Raw genomic sequence first — 22,381 nt, 5'->3', positions numbered from 1 at the left:
AGCACTACACTACCTCTTAAAAATAGTTTGTCCTTTAAAAAATGTTTTTTTTTTTCCTCCTAACCCGCGTCACTGAGTAAACTCATTGTCCGTTTGTATTAGAGGAGCAACCTGCTAAACACATTTGCCTGAAATGAATTTCCAATAGGTTTGATGCGATTGTAGTTTTTGCCCAGAACGTCAGGCATGCAAAGAATGTCAAGCCCAGATCAAGCGCCATCTCTAACTGTGCACACGCTGCAGAGCTGCGGTGAAACACTGAGCCACGCACTTCACTTGTAACTCCAAAACTGAGTCTATGTCCAGTTTGTTGGAGACATTTACGCCAGTCACTTTAAATTAGGATGAAACAGCAGCCTGGTAACCGTCACCAAAACACTGGAAGGGTGGCTCTTCACGGAGTAGAAAGTGAGACAGAGGAAAAACAAGTTCACTTTTACCATATCAGAACCAGAGTGAACACATTTTTTCATTAAATACATAATCGTGTACGTACGTATTCTCTGCATTTTGCATTCGATTAGAAATTAGCCACCAGCTTGTCCTTGTATTATAATATCAAAATTGAAATGATTTTATCAGTTTGACTAAACCATCTCCACATGTTGACCTCTGTAAAAAAAAAAATTGGAACCACAAATGCATCAATAGTCAATACTCAAAAAATGTCTCCTTCCTTCTCTTCTCTCACTCGTTGCCTCGACTTCCCCACAGGGAGCGAGATGGAAAATCCAGCTGACGCACAACAGTGCTGGAAAACGGTTTCTTACCTTCACTGTGAATCTATATTGGAAATGTAATGCTTTGCCAAAGTACAGTGGGAGAGGATGTGGTTAAAAACCACCTGTAACTGTAGAATTCCTGTAGCTTTGTCATATTTAATCAACGTTTTTTTCCTTTTTTTTTTGGCAAAAGATTTTACCCGGTTGATTGTGTTTTAATTTAATATACAATGTAATTAAAAAGTACGTTACAAAACAAAAAATGCAAATAAAAAGAGTATATCTTTACAGGGAAAAACAGCAATACTGTTATAGAAGTACAACAAGTTTGCCCTCTGAAACTGAAAATGAGAGGAAATTTACAGCTGTATGCAAGTATTGACTGGTGTTGATATACAAAATAATGTGTTGGAATTAGATGTTGTAATGAATATTATTATTATATTATTATTATTATTATCATTATTATTATTATCATTATTATTATTATTATTATTATTATTATTATTGTTATTATTATTATTATTATTGTTGTTATTATATTATATACCCCCCCAAAAAATAATGATTGAAAGCAACTCTGTGCCATTTATTTGACCTAATACAGCAGCTTCAAAATCATTATCAGAATCAGAAATACTTTATTAATCCCTGGAGGGAAATTGTTTTCATTACAGCTACTCCAACCAAAAATAAATAAATAAAGAACAGAGATTCACAACCTATACTAAGAGTATGAAAGATGAGAATTATATACAATCGTCACAATATGCAAGACTGAATACATTAAAGATCAATATACAGTATATTAACAATAATACAAAGTATATGTGTGTTTGCAGCATAAATATAGAATGAAGATACAAGTGTCTAACTTAATGACAGTAAGATAATAAGCTTTATACTCAACTTATAATGCTGAATCAACGTCAGATAATCAAAACACAACAACATCATTCAAATTCTGCCGAGTCACTGTTCTGTGTGTTGACCTAGAATTGCATTAAAAACCATTTGACTCCCTATATTGTATGTTCTGTTTCTCATGTTCTCATGTTTGTGTAGGACCCACAGGCGTCGGCCTGAGTGAGCTGCAGAGGAAGCTGTTGATCTCTGACCCTCAGCACTTCAGTGTGACTGTCGCACGTAAGTTCACTCGTTTCACTGTGCCTGTGTGTCTGTGGTCAAATCCAACATTCGCTGAACATCGGCCAGTAGATTCCATTTGTCTTCCACTCGTTCCTCTCTGCTCATTTCTTCTCTGTTGTCTCTGTGTGTGTGTGTGTGTGTGTGTTTTATACATTGTTCCTACTTTAACCTTTTTACCAGACCACAGTTTTCAGATCTGCTATTTACTGGCAAATAGACAGCGTTTGGCCTTCTGCACATATATGTAAGACAGATGGACTGTGAGACATAAGAAAACAACCGTGACCTGTGAACTTTGCCCCAAAACAAAAATGTCCCCAGAAACGATGTTAAATCAAACATATGTATTTTGTAAATTAGGCCAAATTAAGAGCGTCAGTCGGGGAACATTAGCGATGCAGATGTGGGTGTGAGTGTGGTGTACGGGGTTGTAAGTGAGAACAGAACAAAACATAGGCCAACAGACTGAAGTGGCCGCAGATGCAGGCCAGAATGAGTCAGTGTGTGTGTGTGTGTGAGGCAGAGAAAGCTGGAACACAGTGGGAGTGAGGCTTTTATCTGTTTGGAGTGTTACGGCCAGGTGTTATGTATGACGGCACTCATGTAACCACATTTCTTATGCAAAGCAATGCCTCTTTGTTTCCGACATGAAATGACATTATAGCTCGCAAAAAAAGAAACGACAAAAAAGACAAATGTACCGTAATTAAAACACCAGATAAACTCATATGTAATTCATTCATCCATCCATTTTTTACTGCTTTATCCTCCACACGAGGGTCACATGGGGCCTAATGTATTATTACCATCATAGTGAAAGTTTTGGTTACTGTTTATGTTTATACTTGGTAACAAAGCAGTTCACTCGGAGGAAGAGGAGGAAGAGGAGGTCACAGGCCAGTTTTCATTCTAACTTTATATCAAGTGGTGGTGTTGTGTAAGAGCTCAGTTAAGACATGGCTGTGATTGGGGAAGGTTGGGAAATCTGGAAATCTACGTCATCGTAAAGGTACAGTGTGTATGTATGTATGTAAAAACACTGGCTCTAAAATAATGTTAGATAATGTCAGGTGACTGTACTCTTAATGTACAAAAAAATAGTCTAATGTTTTTATCTTCAATTTCTGCTAAATTAAAAAGGGATTTCACCTTCAGTTTCAACACTGGACCTTTAAGTGTATGTCTGTCTTAAGTCTAAAGTCACTGGTTCGATTTCTTCTCTTGTGCATCCAGAGCAGATTCTTGTTCACCGACACAAACTGAAAAAATGCATAAGATGCCGGATTGTATTGTGAGTATATTGCAACCTGTGATATTCGCATAGTGACACAAGGGGAGCAGGTGTGAGGCAGCACAGGCCCGGGCCGCGTGGCTCTGGTCTGACTGCCTGACAAGCTCCAAATGATGGAGGAAATGGCGTTTTTCTGTGTCTGAAGACTTGCCATTCCACTGCTTCACAATTTGGCTCTGAGCTTCTCTGTCTCAGTTTATTTCTCACTTTCTTTATGTCTCTCTCTGTCTCCTCCCCTCCTCAGCCTCCACCCTTTTTCTCCTTTTACGGACTGAAAGACAGCCGTGCCATAATTCTGAACGCTGTCCAGCGCCGCTGCAACCGACTGGCTCGCCCTACTTTGCCAGCATTTTTTAAGTTTTTGTAGCTCTGCGATGTCCCCGAAGCCAGCATGTTGGGACAAATAAATCTTTTTGATTTATTCAGTGAAGCAGGGCGGCAGCATTAGTAATTGTGTTGTTACCATCTGTGGCTTGGAGGGAGTCCGTGACACGAGCTCGAGGAAATACGAGGTTCGCTAATATTAATTGCCGTGTTTGTTACACGCCGTGTGGCATAATGGATGCGTCGCAGCTGAAGTCTGACACTTGAAATGTCCCCGGTATTAAAATCCCATCGGTTCTGCCTTATTTTCTTTCCACAAGGACTATTAATCGTTCTCAAATGTGACCTGTGATGCTGCGTTTAATGGAGCCCAGACACTGTGATTGTGACCAGTATAGGAGACGTATGGCACAAGCCCTGGCTCTCATTAAAGGGAAAGAGACTCGGAAAGTATCTCATCTCCCTCCTTTTTAATGTTTGATTGCTGCCAATGGACACATGGATGTGTTTAACACTTGATGTTGTTTCAGATTAAGCCTGAACGCATTACGCATTTTTTTTTTTGTGCTGGGGAGACCACCATCTCTCTCTCTCTCTCTCTCTCTCCCCCCTTTTCTCTCACTTTCTCTCTGTCCCCTTGTTGCTGTAAAGTGCAAAACAGCCGCCAAAGAAACACAAGGAGCGTTTCCATCAGAGTTAAGGGTTAAACATTTTGAGTCCAGTCCAAGCTTACTGATATTTTCCATGATTTTAGAATGAATGGATGCACATTCTTTTACTGCGCTGTAATTATTTTTCTGTGCCACAAAGCAGATTTCCAAAATACAGTGGTGTCTGGTGTTGGTCATACTACCAAGGGCCTGTTTGGCAAAACAGTCTTACATGTTTCTGTGGTTCAAATCGAAATTGTGATTTTAAACAATGCAATTAGGAACATTTGGAAAGGCTGTGATTAAATTGCTCTGTTTTTGATTCCTCTATGTTCTGTGCCAAGTAAAAACACATTACAGACAAGTGCATTAGAAGAGTATGATATAGGAGTTCATTTTTTTCTTTTAAATGTATAATACATTAAATGCTGAACTTAAGCCTGATTTTAAAAATGATATCACATATCAAATTGTTGATGTATGTCAGAAAAATCACAATTAAATATTTTGGGCTTATAAGTATATGTCTTGTATATGTAATCTCATAAAAGGTTCCTCTGGCCTGCTCCGCGTCTTTTTCCAAACGTTTTGTGGAGCTCATGACTCAAAGTAATTGATCTTCTCTCAGTGTATTCTCCACCGCACTTAGAGTTATTGCTTCTTCCTCCTCCAGCAAGTGACACTTTGAATAAATCACACTGCTGTATTACCATGAACTTTTTTGATCACTGTCATGGCACAGCTTTGGCACACGGAGCGACTCGGCGGAGAGTAAAAGGTGATAAAGGTTTAATAGTTTGTTCTGGAGCTGGTGGGAGTGTCAGATGGGTGAACCCGTCTGACCTTTCGAGTGCTCCTGAGAGTGAGTCAACCTTTCGGCCTTTACAAATCCATCCAGCGCCGCCTGCTCACGTTCGCGCCACGTGCCGCACCCAACCAGCCCCTTTTACAGCACAGCTTTATGGCCAAGTAAACGTAGAGACTTGATGTTAATGAGAGCTCCCAAACTCAATTACCTTACCGTGGCTAACACTGTCGGCTAACGCCACAGTTGCTGTTCCTGCAGGCACTGCAGCCACATTACAAGAGACTAATTTAATAAAAAGCAGTAAACCTCTGCTGAATGTCAGTTAAGTGTCTGCGTTTTTGTGCTGCAGAACTACAGGTTGTGTATTTTATAGTGCTATTACACAATCATATATACAAGGGTTGGCATGGTCTGACGCGCTAATGTTTCAGACTTCCAGAGATGTTAATGAGTGGTTCAGTTTAGATGGTTCCTGCCTCAGGAGTGAGTCAGACAGTCTGGGTTTTGAGGTAATCTCCCTCTCTCTCCCTCTCCCTCTCCCTCTCTCTCTCTCTCAGACACAAGTCGTTCCAAGAGGAGCCAGGAGAGCGACGGTGTGGAGTACCACTTCATCTCCAAAAGTCTTTTCGAGACGGACATCTACAACAACAAGTAGGCTCGAGTGCGGTTGACGTAAAAAGAAAAAACAAAGAGTCCAAACAGTGGACAAAGAGTACAGACGCTAATGATAACAATATTTACCAGTTGAGACGGATAAGAACTACGTGTGCCGCACTTTGTGAACAATACATTTCCAGTTCAGACGGGGCGCACATGGCCAAGTTTAAACAAGTGAAAATAAGGTCACACAATTCTTCTTCCATATGCTGTGGTTACCCCCCATCCCCCCACCCCCTCCATCTGCAAATACCAAGCATTTTATAACAAGTGTCTCTTATTGAATCCAGTCGGCTAAATTTCACAATTTAAAACAACAACAAGGACAAATGTGCACAAAAACAAACAAAATGTTTAGAAATCATTTAAAAGACAAAAAAGATTAGAAAGTTTAACATGCATTGTTGAATGTAGCCTTGTTGGCCTTTTAAAGTGTGTGATATTTTGGACCCTTCATCCAGAGGAAAACGACTAAATCTCCCTTGTATTTATGATCTGGACCACTTGAGGCAGTGCCGTGTGAAACCAGCTGCCTGATCTTGAACTAGCTACTGCCCAGGAAAAAGCCTCTCTTTGCTGTTGTTTGTGTGTCTTTCTACTGAGTGTGAGCGAGTGTTGACAGGACTGGGCACTGTGCTGGTAACAAATCCAGACACTGGCCTCAAGGTCTCCTGTGACAGCTTCCTTTCCTTGGACGCTCTCTCTCTCTCTCTCAGCGCCGCCACACCACGGCCTGCCTTGACATTTGCGGCCAACATATGGAAATGCAAGTTGTAATAGTCTGTAAAAGAATGATTGATGCCTTTCTGCTGGTGTCACACCAGCTGGGCGGGGCCGAGAGAAGATAAACTGTACATGGGTGCATGTGAAGAAACATTTACACATGCAAAGCGTCACGTTGTACGTGCTAAATATGAGAAGGGAAGTCGGTGGCTGGTATTGAGTGTCAGAGCACGCAGAGAGAAGAAGAGACGGGGGGCTGTATATTTAGGCCATGTTGCGGTGTAGGTCGAGACATGCGATGTTTTCCAGGGAGTTGGAGGGGTGAGTGACAGGGCTGTGATGTGGCGTGGATGCGTGGGACACTCCACACTGAAATTACAAGGCAGCAAAAGGAGACCAGGGGTGAGGTGGACTTGTTTGTTTTTTGCCTCGCTGTAGGCAGCAGGAACAATGCCGAAATAAAAGGTCTCTGAACTCTGGGTCCACAACACAAACACGTGTGTTTAACTCAAACAACTTTCCCAAGGGAAGCCTTGTTCTGTGTCAAAATGCCAACAATCCATACTCTCACTGCCTTATTTTAAATCTTTATATCTTCTCCTCTGACGCCTGAAAATTGTGCCGCAAGGTGTGAGGTTTTTGAAACGTGCTACTGTAAACTGTGTAATGAATTTCCCAGAAGAAAGTAAGAGGTTTGTTGAGTTTTAAGCCTTGAAAATGGAAAAGAAAAGTCTTACATGGGGAATTACCATAAAAGTTTCTTTTTGCATGGCATCGGTCACACTGACGCAGTCATTCTGTCCGACACCGGTCCTGAGCAGACTGCGAGTACACCACGTCGTCCTATTAGCTTCAAATTCTTTCCACGTCGTTACTCTGCTCGCTGCCTTTTTCCCCTTCTTGTTTTCAGCTAAAAATAAACCCTTCTGCCTCTTTTTTTTTTTGCTTTCATGACATCTGATTGGTGTGAAAGTGGGAGGATTATCTAGTGGAAAACAGTTTGATTGCTTGCGCCCTCACAGTTGCTTAAGTCCTGCTTGGATTAGAAGCAGCGTTCTTGGTCTTTCTGGAACAAACAGGTGTTACTGATTGAGAGAGAAGCACAGCAGATTACGTGAAAATGTGCTCAGCCAAGGTGTCTGGTTTTTAGGTTGTGCTGTAGAGGAGGAGGATATCTTCTGATCTGTCAGCAGCTGAAAGAGAAACCTACCTCTGTGTATTTGCAGTCTTTTTTTAAATATCATTACATCTCAGGAGTGTGCTGACACAGTCGACTAGATTAGGACGGGATTATAGTGTTTCTCCCATGAGACATTAATGCACATTGCACACACAAAAGTATCACAATTGTGTTTTCTTTCACAACAGCGCTGCTCTTTTCCAATCTCCTTTCATCTCATCTTTCAGGTTCATCGAATACGGCGAATACAAAGGCAATTACTATGGCACGAGCTTCGACTCAATTCGATCCATCCTCTCCAGGAACAAAGTTTGCCTGTTGGATGTTCAGCCTCATGTGAGTTTCAGAAACCCTTCCTTTGCATCTCCTAATCTGGATCCCACCATCTCTCACTTCCTAGTATACTTTTAGACTTATGGCACCTCGGCCTCTGCATATCTCAGAAGCAGATCTCTTTTCTCGAGCTCTTTGGCCTCTTGGCTGCTTCAGCTTCAGTTACCAAAAGCAGGTTTTTAAAGGGAAGGCATTTCGAGGCAGCAATTACTGCTAATTTCCTCTATTTGGAGATTTCCTCTTTGGCTTATGTGTCTTGGGTGGTGGCGATCTGACTCTACACAAATGGCCGGCATGTCGCTAAGCCCCAACAAACCCCATGTTTTGTTTTTCATTGGATAATGACACACAGGCACGGATAATATATAAACCATTATATAGATTAGCGTGGCATGTTCTCAATCCAGCCCTCAGGTAAGGAGTGTAAGTAAAACAACTGTGCTGGCTTATGTGGGCGTATGTACGTTCAGTTTTTTTTTGGTCTGCTTTAGAGCTCGTGGTGATGTAAGTTTATTGTTTTTTCCACCCTACCTCCAGTGGGGATGAGCATTTCAAACAAAAATGCTATTTGATAGTCACTATGGTCTTTAATGGTCAAGATGCATTCAAGAAACCTCACAAATGTCATCATCACTAACCAAATGCTTGTTCCTACGGCCATTCTGTGCTAATATATGCACATATTTATTAGTCATTGAAGTTCTTTATCTTTTTTAATATATTCACTAATTGTCACCTTAACTGAGTGATTTTTTTTTTATAATCAAAGGAACTCCACGATATGCTCATTTTCCAACATGAGTCGTAGATCAGATCATTGTCCGTGTCAAATGTTATTTCTCCCATGTTGACTTGCAGAGCAGCTAATGAAAGCCATGATGAAAGCTCCCCAGGGGTTCCTCTCCTGTCCCACCCTTAGCTTTTCATCCATACTCCCATCACTTGTGGGTTTGGATCCACTGCCTATTAGCACAGTGAGGGGGCCCTGGTCCCAGTGCCAGAGCCAGAGGAGGTCCTTCAATCTGACGCCACCGCTAACCGTCTCTGACCTCTCTGTTACACCGCTCATTCAGCAGCAGATTCGGGGTGTTATTTCATGCAATTGTCACCAGAAAGGCGAGACAAAAAGAGCCGACTGATGTGGACATAAAGCGTATGCGCCACACGCACTGTTCAGGCCAAGGCCTGTCATTTGTTCCATCCACCCATACATTAAACTAGTGCTTCCCAACCTTTTTGGCTTGTGACCCCTTAAAACCAACAAACAGCAACCCCTTGTCATGAGTCAATCTTGTCACTATTCTGGTCTTTTTACATATTTTTCATTCTGAAGAACTGCAGTGAGTAACATTTGAACGTAAACAAAAGTGTATGTGACATTTAAACCTTTGTCAGACGGGTTCACGCGACGCTGATTAAACGTATAAGCTCCTCACGACTCTCCTCACGTGTTCGGATCATTCCTGTGCTGCATACAGGAAGTGATTTGATTTATGTCGACAAAGAAGCACACATACGTGTGCTCTGCTCCCTCAGTCAGGTCTGATAGTATTGCTTGACAGACACTTCTGGTTTTCCTCAGTAAACATTGTTCCTTCTTATTTTATCTCCTGTTTATGAAATGTCTAAATGTTCATTACGTTAATTCTTCATTCTTGTTTTGGACCACGTGTCATCCTCTTCTAGGTTTGCGCTTGACAACTCACTCTTTGTGTTTCTTAAGTGTTTCTCTCTGTCGCTACGCAGACAATAAAGCACCTGCGGACGGCAGAGTTGAAACCCTTCGTTGTGTTCGTGAAGCCGCCGTCACTCGAGAGATTGCAGGAGACCAGAAAGAATGCCAGAACCTTATCGGGCAAGGAGGACAAGGGATCCACAAAGCCATACACGGTAAGCCAATGTCTGGAGATACAATACAATATGGTTAATTAGGGCTTTATTAAGTCAGGATACAGAGGATTATAAAATCTATAGCCACAAACACAAAAAAACATCCAAACATTGTGAAATAAACTTACAGATACAAAAAAACCAAGAGAAACACCATCTATACACAGTGTGTGAGTGATGAGGTCATCCCTTCACACACCTTCATCTCAGCCCAGCGAGGACGCACATGAAACCAATTAGACGGCGTTTCTGTGCGGCTGTGAAGTTGACGAGCAGAGGAGGGGAGGGTGAGAGCTGCACTGAAGGTGGATGATGGTTTTCCCAGCCCCACTGAGCACAACGCTCACTGTGCTCGCCTGTTTGGATCGCTACAGGCAACTACGTAAAAGTCTGCAGCACACGGGGGGGATAACCTGGTGCCACGCCAGGGGGGTGTGAAATGCGAGGAGAGACGGAAGCAGAGAAATAAAGAAAGGCAAGGCTGTCAAAGAGATCAAGACAACATCCATACGACTTTGTTTATGTTTGGAAATGCATACGTTCTGCACCCGGATACATCAAGCGTTTCACAGTCCCACAAATGGAGGACAGACAGCAGGACAATCATTAAGATCCTGGGGGTGATAGCAGTATGGACAAAGTGATTTATTTATTGGTTTATATTACCTTATTTCTACATTTAAAACGTTTACAAAGCACATTTTTGTTATTTCACTGCTCCGTCAAATCTCTCCTAAAGTCCCAAAGAACAAACAAACAAAAAAAAAAAAGGAACACTTTGCACCCTCAGTGGTGATCTCATGCTCCACGAAAAAGTCCCAACTCTTTAAGTCACCGCAAGCTTAGAAATCCTCCTCATTACGACAAATCAAGCTGTCTCTCTCTGCACAACCACTTGGTTTACACAGTGTTTTAAGTTGGGCGTAGCCACTGGCCTCTACAGCAGTGTGTTATTGTGAGCCGGAGCGGCCACAACAATGAGAGCAACAGGAAAACTGTGATATATAATGTGGTCAACTTGAAGGGACCTAAATGAATAAGTAGCAACAAGCACAATATGCTATTAAACATCAGCTGCAGTCTGTCGGAGCCAGTGAGAGATGTCAGTATGTCACTTGTCCTTGAACCCAATAATGAGGCTGAACGCAGTGAGGAACCAGAACTAAAGTTGACCCGTTCTCAACACACGTTGTGTGTTTCTATAATTTGAGTGATGCCTTTATGGCTATAATGTTGTCCTGATTCAACAAGGATCCACAAAGTAATCATTTAAAACTCTACATAGACCTTTATAAGGACCATAATGAGGTCCTTAAACGTCCTGTGGTAACACCAGACAACACAGGACGTCGCACACTGTACAAAGTTGAGATGATTTTAATTGACTTCATATGAAAATAACTCAATGCAGACTTGGGAAAGTCAGTCAGTCATCATCTAACCGCTTTATCCTCCACCAGAGGGTCGCGGGGGGTGCTGTGCCAATCTCAGCTACATCGGGCGATAGGCGGGGTACACCCTGGACAGTTCGCCAGTCCATCGCAGGGCCACACACAACTAGAGACAAACAACCATTCACTCTCACACTCACTCCTATGGTCAATTTAGAGTGTCCAATTTACCTAATCCCCACATTGCATGTTTTTGGACTGTGGGAGGAAGCCGGAGTACCCGGAGAGAACCCACGCACACACGGGGAGAACATGCAAACTCCATGCAGAAAGGCCCTTGTTCCAACCGGGGCTCGAACCCGGGTCTTCTCGCTGCAAGGCGAGAGTGCTAACCACTATACCACCGTGTGGCCCACTTGGGAAAGTCATCCAGCATAATTTACAAGTGTAGTTTGCTGCTGCAAGAATTCAGCAACTGTAGTTAACTGTAGTCTTCAGAAACACGATGATCAATACCAGTATCAGATTATCAGGTTAAATATTATATATTATATAATTTAATATATTATAATAATAATAATAATAATATATAATATTTAAATACACCTGTGTGAAGACTGTGAGACAGAAGGACACCCTGTGTTCCAGGCACATAACAGATCAGGTTCTGTGTAAAACTTCATGTCCACCGACACGACATCAGCCTTGAGAACTTTGCTATGAAAGGCTCTAAAAGTAGAAGCTGTTGTTGGGTGATTCGTCTCAGACGTGCTGGGTCTTCCGCCAGCTGTTTTTCTCTCAGAGAGACAGGTCTGCTTTAATGATAAAGGCTGAGGAACAGTCATCTCATTGTTTCAGCAGAGCAGGCTCACTTTAGACCCATTGTATTAGCTGGAGACCGCTCCGAGTCGGTTTTCAAGGAGGGAGATGTTGAAACTCGCAAAAAAAAAAAAAAAAACATTTGTAGAGATTTCTTTGTTTGATATTTATTGAAATAGGGAATAGAGTTGTGTTTTATTGCTGTGAACATTCAGATTTGTGGGGGGATGATACCTGTGGCTGGCACATGCTGAAAGTGTTGAAAGGCTTTATCGTCCCATGAGGAGATTTTTCCACTTTGCTCAGAATTTACAGCTAAACAGACTCAGATCTAATGAACACGGTAAAGAAAATGGTGAAAATAGACGCCATAAAAACATTACATCGTTTATAGCCTGTAGCAAGGAGAAACATCAGCGGCATGACCAAGCGGAGATTAAACAGCCTAACAAAGTACTTCAACAGGCACAAGACACTACATCATTTCATGTGGAAATTAAGCAATCTAATAGTAGTTGGGATAAATGAGTCCCCGCTGCTTTTCTTCTCCAGTTTGATCCTTCGGAGGTGGCATCAGCTCAAACTGCTCTCCGAGGAGAGCGACCCTGCACGGATCAGTGGATGCCAAAGAATATCCACTCACTCCATCTTGCCCAAATTTCCATTGGCCTCTTTTACCTTCATTAAATTCATCTTTTTGTTTCATCCCACATCTATCTTGTTCATTTTTTCACTCTGTTTTCTGGTTTTCTTTCCATCTCTCTACCCAGCTCCCTGTCCCCAAAGCAGCTTCCTGCTGTGATTAATGATCTTTTACCTTGAATGGCCTAACTGGAGACAGACTCAGAGACTTGCTGCTGGACAGTGGAAATATCACTGGCACATGAAGCAGAGCTCGGTCTTCCAGGTTCATTTAGTTGCCAGGACAGGTCAGAGGGGTTGTTTTGCTGGCGCTGGACACAGTGGTCATCTTTTAAGTCCTGGTCCAACAGAGGGAACTTCTGCAGAGGAGTGTATAGTCACTTAGGGGAATAGTTAAGTCTGTCTCGGAGTTGTTGTCATTTAGACCTCGTTAATACCTGAGTTATCCAATCATGTTGTTTGAGGACGTAGACATCGCTCATAGTGCAGGTTTGAGTGCTCCCAGATCCAGATACAGAATCCACACTCTGAGGTGGTTTGCTCACAGAAAGACACAACCCATCCTTAGGTAGGATTACAGAACCCCACTCTAGCTGACGTAGAACTCATACATTCATTTTATTTGTAGCCACAATATTAACACTGACGGCCACATGATTTATCGATTAATCGATATACAGTAAATCATATCGATTAATCTGTTGATTATTAGTGTTTGGGCTATACCATGTCAGAAAATGTGTGGTCTGTGTTTCCCACATTTGAAATGATTTTTTTTGTCCACAAACCAACATAATTCAGTTTTTAATCATTTATTTGCTATATTGAGCAAAGAAACCAGAAAATATTCACATAAAAGTAGTTTGAACTTTCCGAGATCTTAACTTAGAGTGGAACTCTCACACTGCAAGTGTGTTTGTTTTTTTGCCTTTTTCCTCTACACATGACACCACCGTAAACATCCATCCATCCAGTCTCTATCACTTTATCCTCGGTGTTGTTAAAAGTTAGAAAAAAACACTATAGTTATATAGTTATATAGTATAGACTTTTACTTATAGTCAATACATGGTGTGTGTGTGGTGCCGTAAAGCAAATTGAGTTTCTCGTGAGACTCAAGTCCTGGCAAGGCTGGTTTTCGACTAACAGACGGTAGAGGGAGCGGAGACAGCCCCCCATCTCCCCCCAACAAGCCATTTAACTATCACAATGCTGTCAAATTAAGCTAATAATCCTGCATAGTTCTGCTTTAATTATTAAACACTGAAACCAATTAATCATATTTAATTCTCTCAAGCTCCTTATTTATTGTTTCCCTCTCCCTCTCTGGCCCTTGCACACACACACACACACATGAACCCGCTGACAATCAGACTCATTATAAACATAATTTTGTTCTTGAAAACAGTCGTGACATCAGTGTGTATTTGAATAAATTGCAGGGGAAGCCCAGATCCAACCATATGTGGTCACAGAAGACCACATTGGACAGGTGTGAGCAGTCCTTCTTCACGCTCTCTGATGATGGACGTTAATGCCAGGTCTCTAGTGGCCATTTGGAGGTTGTTTGAGGACGTGTGAGATGGCATGGGTTGGTTTCTACATAGTTGATTATAGATTTATTTTAGACAGCCCTGGGCTACAAAAGGAGACGGGGCTTTTGCTAAGTGTCACATTGAATGAGTGTTTATATTTAGGTGCGCAGCTAATTCATTATGAAGCGGAAAACCACTAGAAACACTGTGAAATAACTCCCGGCTGGAAGGAGCTTCTCCAGAAATGTTGCTGACTTTTCACTTTTAAATAAGGCTGTGTTTATGTGCGTACACATTGTGCGCGTGATCCTGTGGGAGCATGTGTCTTTGACTTTCTGCTGCATGAATGTGCATCTGTATGTATTTATAATTGCGTGTTTGGCAGAGGGATCCACTGCAAAACCATATCTGTCCCAAAGAGTCCAGAAAATAAGTCGAGTGTTAAATGAGAGTTGCCACTTCAGCCCTGCAGTTGTGCTGGGAGCAGGATCAGCCAGAGCCCACATAGCTGAGAGCAGAAAGCCTCAGAGGGACCACCATGGAGAGAGAGATACCTGGGCCCTTTCAGAATACTATATCTATGAATACAGGAGCCCTAGAAATGACCATATTTACTCCAGACCTGGTTAAAAATGTGTTATTTGGCTCTTCCTCTCGGGTAGCACGTGGTTTTATTCTTTACACTGGGTATCAGATTTGCATATTGACTTATAAAACTCTGTATTCCCTGGAAGATTTCCTGTTTAAACTTCTATGCCAGCATGCAACTTTGTATACAGCTCCTTCTTTATGTTCTCATCTGTTTTTACTGGATGTCACGGCATCCAAAATAAGTGCACCGCTAATGTAGGCAGCACTTCAGCCATTGCCCTTATTATGGATAAGGATTCTATGAGTTATGAATCATTGTTGGTAAGTAGGTAAACTGTACATTTATCTTTTAATATATTTAAAGATAAGTAAAATGTGCAATGCAAAAAAAAACACTCACACACTGTAGTTGCATTAGCCTTGTTGACCTTTGATCGCTGGCTGCATATCTATACTGTTAAGCCATTCAAGACTGGGAATGTTATTAAAGAGAAAAACACCTATTTTACAAAAGAGGGAAAGAGGATTTTGTTTGACATTTTTATGACTCCATTGTTTCTAATAACAGCTTGAATTTGTCCATCACACAAGCAGAAGTTGAATGGAAGGTGAACTCTGCTCTGACCAAAACTGCAGCATCACATGTGGTCCCAAGTTGTGGAGTCCAAGTCTTGGACTTTATGTTCAAAGCCATGATTTCAAGCCATACTTTAATAGTTATTCTACAGGATCAAATGAAATAGTTAATTGATGTGAGTGAGATCCGCAGGTTGTTAAACTCACACTTTCTCATTTCATAATCCTCAGATAACCAAGGCGATCTCTTACTCAGATGACCTGGGAGCCACTGAGCTTGAAATGATATCACGATATTCCGTCATGATATCACAACAATGATACTAGTGACGATATTTCACACTATTTGAAAATATAGTGTTTGTTTTGATCTGGAACGATATAGAGTTCACTGTAAATTAAGTCATTTTAACTTGATATTAAATGGTGGGCCACATGAAATCAATTGAGGACTGATTATGACTGAGGTGCAGAAGTGTTTTTCTCTCTCAGATAGGCTGTTGTGCATTATCCTGAAAGATTATTATGGAATTTTTGATCTATTGTACATTTAATGGGAATAATAATAATAATAAAAAACACACACATGCATATCCCCTCCTACTAACACAGCAACTAGTACAGCTGATATCAGACTGATTCAAAGTGATGTACATTACCTGAATACATGGGTAAAATACTTTATACAAAATATCAAGTCAGTCAAAGTTATGCCTTGCAACCTTTTTGTTTTTGAAGACATACTAAGTTCATAATTTTGGTACCCCTAAAGCTCAGTTTCTGCAGATCCGGCAGATTCACGCTTGACCACTCACTTGACGTGCCACTGAACCACCGTCTGCCAGCTGTCATTTCCCCGTCACATAAAATCCAGACTACCAATAATGCAGTATGTCGTACATGTCAGTCTCCTGTAAATTATGGTTATGTTTTGTCTTCTGCTTATTTTGAGGATATTTTTGTTTTCTTTCTGATTTGGAGAACCACGTGGAATCTGTGAAGGAAATTATGAAAATTCCTTGAGGTCAGGTTGTTGTATAGAGAGGTTTTAGTGTGCGGTCAGTGCCAGGGTTCATGTCTCTGGGAGGTTATAACCGACTCCGTATTGGGCCACTTTATGTTTATTTGTGTGTTCAAGGCCATGCAATTTGTGTTTGCACTATGTGAATTATCTCTCCCTCACATTTACGGCGCTTTCTCTTTGCGGCAGATGTGCAGCCCAGAAATGAATGGTCTTTGCATATACTTGTTCCTTCCTGTCACTTTCACCTCCATCATGTTCTCCCTCTTCTCACTCATTCTGCAGGAGGAGGACTTCCAGGAGATGCTGAGCACCGCCCAGTCCATGGAGAATCAGTACGGTCATCTGTTTGATAAGGTCATCGTGAATGATGACCTCTCTGCAGCCTTCAGCGAGCTGCGGTTGGCACTAAGGAAAGTGGAGATGGAGACTCACTGGGTTCCAGTCAGCTGGACTCACTCCTGAGACCCATGCATACAATGCTGTGAAAAGGCAAAAAGGGAAGGGCTCTGACAAAAAATATGCAGGTTTTTATTCTTTTTTTTATATATATACATACTGTAAATATACAAAGTGGGGACGGGGAAGAACGAGTAAAAGACTCCACACAGCTGTGCGGCCTACCTGAGCTGCCCAGACCTAAAAGTACGTTTTTTGTCTGGAGTCGGGTAGGATTTAGATCTCAGCTGCGGTCTGGACATGAACCTCCAGGTCTGACCAGATCTGACAGGGCTGAGGCTAACGGCGTCCCTCCAGAATATGTGCCTTGGACATCGAACTGGATCACAATTTAGGTCACACAACCATGGCCATGAGTTGGAGCTCTTTGGTCCAAACCAGAATGTGGAACGAGCCTGGATCCTCGTAGCACCAGCAGTCCTGCCAGCACATCACCCTCCTTGCCAACCGGGACTCCTTTTTGTAGCGCGTGTATAACATTAGAGCATTAGAAACCAAAGGGATTGGCAACCTACATGTATATGTGTGCAAGAGAACACACATTCTGAGGAGTTAAAGAGGAGAAAAGAAAACATACTCTGTTGTATTATACATCTGTGCTTTCATGACTGTTTCTCCAAACAAAAAATGTCAGGTACTCTCTTAAGAAAGGGCAAAAAGTGTAATTTAATTTAAGAGAAATTAATATATTTTCTAATATCTTCCAGGTGTTTTTATTTGCATACCCTTTACACACTTATCTTAACTCTCTTCTTCTGAATGGTAGCCTAGTCTGACAGCTTTTTACACTCAAGGCATCTCCTCTTTCAGTCCAATGTTTTGATTTCATCACCCTAGTCTAGTTTTCCATCTACAAAGCACATAAAGAGCTTTTTTTTTTATTATTTAGTTGTTATATATTCCATTTAGGAGCATTTTGACAAGCCACCCTTCATAAGAAGGTGCCCAGCATAACAACTTGGCCGTTTAAAGCCCCAGAACTGGACACTCTTGGCTGTCTCTTAGAAGAAAATGTTCACAATTCTGTTTTATAAGGGTGGAGGCTCTATTTTTATTCACATAAAAATGGCTTCAGCAAAGCTGCTAATAGTCGCCTCATAGCAGCACACTTCCAGGATTTCAATTTAGAGAAATACTAAGTAGCCGCTCCGGACTTTATGAGCATTAGACATTTATTGCTAATTTTAGTCTACAGTTCCCAAGTCTAGCTTAATCTTTTCCTTTTTTTTGTACTCAGTACATTTAATATTTATTATTATAGAAAAGAAATGCTTAGCGCTAACTGCTGGGAGACTGATTTAAAATGTTCCATGGTTCTGTCATTACCATTAGCATCATTACAGTTCTTGTAGATTCATGATTCTATTATGCTAACGTTGGGAACAGTTGCTGAGGGTAATCTGATGGATTAGAAGGGCAGCATTTCAAGAAGTCAATGAATATGAATGCTAAATATTCTGTTTGAGCTGCGTCTGAGCTTCATGTGGCTGGAATCAGGGGAGTATAGCCCGCGACATTAATGTTCAACACACACGTCGACACAACTGCACCTCAGTTCCCACCCCCAGCTAATACCCACAATTTATCTAGAGTACACACAAGTCTAACAACAGTGACAACAACAGGCCTGTATATATTATACTGACATGGAGATGTTACGCTCTGGCAGGTTAAATCATTTGTCCATGGGTGATAGACTCTGAATAGCACTTGACATGCTAGCTAACTAGCTGCCAGCTAAACCAGAAACCATTTAACAAGCTGAAAGGGAATTGCTTCTTAGCATTGTGGCGATGGACACACTTCCTTATAAACCAATAAATCAATTCCCCTCTAGTACTTGTATACTGGGACAATGGCTGTAGTCCAGCCCAATAGTGCAGTCTTGCTACAACCATAGCTCACTTTATTGTGTGTAGAAGTGTACTAAGTTAGCCTAAAGTATGTTTAAACTTCTCAGGGCCTATAGTTCATGATGCTCGCTCAGACGCGTACGAATACACTGACAACAGACACATAGAGTATGTAAAGTCAGACCGCTTCAATCTCATTTGGTCTTCAATTTTTATTTTTGCTGACGCTGGACACTATCGGATAGTGTATTACCAAACTGCTAACACATGTTGCCAAGAGCCAATGAAAAAGATTAGGTGGAGCACAGGAAGTGGCCAAAGACGACAGGAAGTAGCGGGAATATCAAAACAACAACTGCGCAAACAACCGACTCTCACGAAATTGTAACAATGTGTCAAGTATCACATTTATTGACTCAATATTAGAACAAATGTTTCACTTTCCTTTCAATAATTTGTTGTGCAAATAACATTTTTGCTTTAGCAATACAAATAACCTCAATATTGCTTCATGAGAAAGTATTATTATTATTTTATTATTATTATTATTATTATTATAATAACAAACATATGAAATGTGCAATTATAACTATAATTTTATAGTTTTTAAACAATAAATACAATTTGGATAACAAAGAATACTTTACCAATATCAATAATTTGCTGTGCAAATACAATTTTTTTGTATTAGCAATAGAAATGCTGTCCCCTGCAAACACACAGAGAGGTCTTTGGTGGCATTTTCTCGTCTTGGGTTTTGGTCGTCGTTAGTCATTGTTCCGTTTGGCTGACGTTGGCTTGTTGTTAGTTTCTGAAACATTGCACAGTTTTCTTTTTGTCCCTTTCTTAAACTTCTCCATTATCCTGTGTAGATTCTGTTGTGGTACGTCACTTAAATGAGTCCGGGTTGCAGCGAGACCAAAAGTTCCGCCTGCCAAACTTTAGTTAGGACTTAAAAAAAACAGAACTCACGCCCCCCTGGAAAGTCTCCACGCCCCCCCAAGGGGGCCCGCCCCACAGTTTGAAAAAGGCTGAGCTAAGCTAATTTAAAGTCAAACTTTTACTTCCTTTCTACTTTTTGATTGGCTTCTCTACACAAAGTGTATGTCCATCTCAAGACACAGCGCCCAAATTCATCATCATATGCTTCTATATTATTATAATATCCATATCTGTGATTTCTCCATTTTTAAAAAGATAATGAGGAATCATAACATTTTAGCTCCTGTTTTTTTTTTTTTATTATTACATTAATTTCCCTTTTAATGTTTGTACTTGTTAATTTCTTAATATCTGAAACATATGTATTTGTTTTATTGTCCGTAATCATGTTTGTACATTCTCCAGAAAATATGTTTAATTTCTTGTTGTAAATGAAACGGTGCTTATGAGGAAAGGCATTTGAATTCACAATATTCTTGATAACTGCTACGTTTTATATTAAAGAAGATCCAACAAAACCTATTTCCAAGGTGATTCATGGCTATAAATGGTCAAACATCTGTCAACAGTAATATGTAAAAAAAAATTGAATAGGGTGAGTAAATGAATCCAGGATTTATGGGATTTGTGCCATTCACATTTTTTCAGTTTTGTGAAGAAAAAAATCCAACAACATCTTTCAGCTGCTCCACTGAAGTTCTCGCTAAGGTTTAGAGTTATGTAAACAGAGCTGACTCCTTTCGTTTTGAAGATGACAGTGCTGCAGCTTTTTTCCTTACCTACAAGCTGATTTTGCTTTTGACTTCAGCCCCCGAATGAAAAATTAGTAAATGTCATATTATTATTCCTAGTGGCTTAGCTGACCTGTGCCTCTAAAATCCATCCTGTCAAATAAAGAAGAAAGCTATGGTTTTTGGAAAAGAATCTGTTACTTATACTTTACTTTTCATGTTTCTGTAAACACATTTTAACTTAAGAACTGGTAAAAAACTAAATGCAAATGAACATTTCATTTTAAACGCTTGTATACGTGTTACCTGCATATTCAGATGGAGCTCCTGATATAGACATTGAAGATTTGGCACATCAAGACTGAAGAAAATGGTCAGAATGCCGTGACTGCTGAAACCACCAGAGCAGTGCAGCCCAATTAAACCCCAGTGTCCTGCTACAGCTGTGTGCCAAATCACTAACTCAGATGTCACCGGACCATTGGAAACCATGGCTCTGTGAAAGGGTGGGGTCAGTGGGGGTGGTGAAAGTGGGCTCTAGAGAAGTTCAGCCTCCAGCCAGCAAAACACCGGAGGATTCGGCAAGACTCTGCTTGATGGAGTTCCAAAAAAGAAAAAGAAAAAGAAAAAATAACCCCCACTGATCCAAATCAGATCTTCTAACCTTCACATTTCCTCTTTTCCACTGTGCTCAATTTGATGACCGTGTGGAGCAGGGGAGGGTTTACTGCTGAGGCGGATGCTGTAAGTTAGAGGAGGAGGTGGCAGAGAAGGTCAGGAGGAGGTAATGGCACTCACTCAAGCTAATGGGAGAGACCATCTACTCCATTCCTTGCTCTCGCTTTGTGTCTTTGTCCCACTCTGTCTTCCCTCCTAATTAGGAAAACAGAGTAACGTGGGGAGACTCAGAGGCTGCCAGCTTTAGGTACGGAAGCACAGTGCTGGCTCATTGTGCCCTCTGAGCTAAGGCAGTCAGAGAGTGAGCGAGGTTTTTCCGCTTCCAAATGCCATCAAGTTCAATGGTCCATGTTTAACACAAGACAAACGCCACACTGCATTGTCTCGGGGGGGTTCAGTGTTTAAGGAAGTGCTTGGACAGTGACATAGTGCAGGTTCAGAGTAAGTATGAACTCGCACTGTAAGACAAAAAAGCTGATAAAATAGAATCACTAAAGGTCAGACACTGGTCAAAATCCCTGGATTGGATATTGTTAAAAGAAAATTCAAAAATCCAAACTAATCCAAAAACATTAAATATTACATTAATGTAAAGAGGCTTTTCTCTTCTGTGACCCTCGTGTGGAGGACAAAGCAGGAGATAACAAGGTCATTTAGAGATGGCAGACTCTGTGGGGTGAAGTAATGAATGAATGAATATTTCCACCAGGTCTAAGGACTAACTTATTAATATATAACAGGTGAAACATAATAGGGATGTGGCTGACTGGAATTCATGGGACCTAAAACAAAGACAAAATAAAACAGGAAGTGACACAAATGAAAATAAAATAAAAAAAATACAATCTAATGCAAAGTTCAGAACATAATTCAAGAAACATCATGAGAAACACATGCTTCCAAACATTATTTAAAAATAAATAAATAAATATTGGAATAGATCATAAAACAATGAAAAATATAACAATTACAATATCATATAAAATAAATAACACATACCAATTCCACTCTAAATTTTTAAAAGGAAAATTAAAACAAACTAAAATTGAACCAAGGGTTACATTTTTAAATTGATGTATTGTTTCTGTGGTGTTGTTTCACCTGTGGTGCAGTTCTACCCATTAACCTACTATTCCTTCTGCTGTAGGTTTCCCTGTGTGTTTATTGGACTGTGCCTGACTCACTAATGTTTTGATAGCACTCAATTTACCCTGCATATGTGAGATACTCCCTAGATCTTATTTTAACTAATGACCAGTGCCTGATACAATGTTACTGAAGGTAGTGATGGACATCCTGTTTTGCTTCTCTGGTCTGTGACATGTCATGAGCGCCTTTAAGATCCCACGCTATTGTTAGAGAAAACAGCCCAAAGTCCGCTGTTCATTTGCTTCCAGCCAATGAAGACAGAAACAT

At 40.9% G+C, this 22,381-nt stretch overlaps 1 protein-coding gene across 5 annotated transcripts in view; it reads left to right on the top strand.

The window, feature by feature from the left end:
- The window catches only part of mpp7a (MAGUK p55 scaffold protein 7a), a 128,780-nt gene extending 109,937 nt beyond the window's left edge, over positions 1 to 18,843 (top strand). For all 5 annotated transcript variants that reach the window (XM_044041884.1, XM_044041875.1, XM_044041865.1 and 2 more), the window contains 5 exons: positions 1,788 to 1,868; positions 5,502 to 5,595; positions 7,732 to 7,840; positions 9,584 to 9,727; positions 16,588 to 18,843. In XM_044041884.1, the coding sequence (XP_043897819.1) occupies positions 1,788 to 1,868; positions 5,502 to 5,595; positions 7,732 to 7,840; positions 9,584 to 9,727; positions 16,588 to 16,767 (608 nt within the window). In that variant the 3' untranslated portion in view covers positions 16,768 to 18,843. The remainder of the gene's footprint in view (positions 1 to 1,787; positions 1,869 to 5,501; positions 5,596 to 7,731; positions 7,841 to 9,583; positions 9,728 to 16,587) is intronic.
- Positions 18,844 to 22,381: the final 3,538 nt, after the last annotated feature.

Source organism: Solea senegalensis, linkage group LG1, assembly GCF_019176455.1.
Source record: "Solea senegalensis isolate Sse05_10M linkage group LG1, IFAPA_SoseM_1, whole genome shotgun sequence".
In the NCBI taxonomy this organism is placed as follows: domain Eukaryota; kingdom Metazoa; phylum Chordata; class Actinopteri; order Pleuronectiformes; family Soleidae; genus Solea; species Solea senegalensis.
Note: the sequence above shows the minus strand (reverse complement) of the source record. Positions and strands in the feature narration are given on the sequence as shown.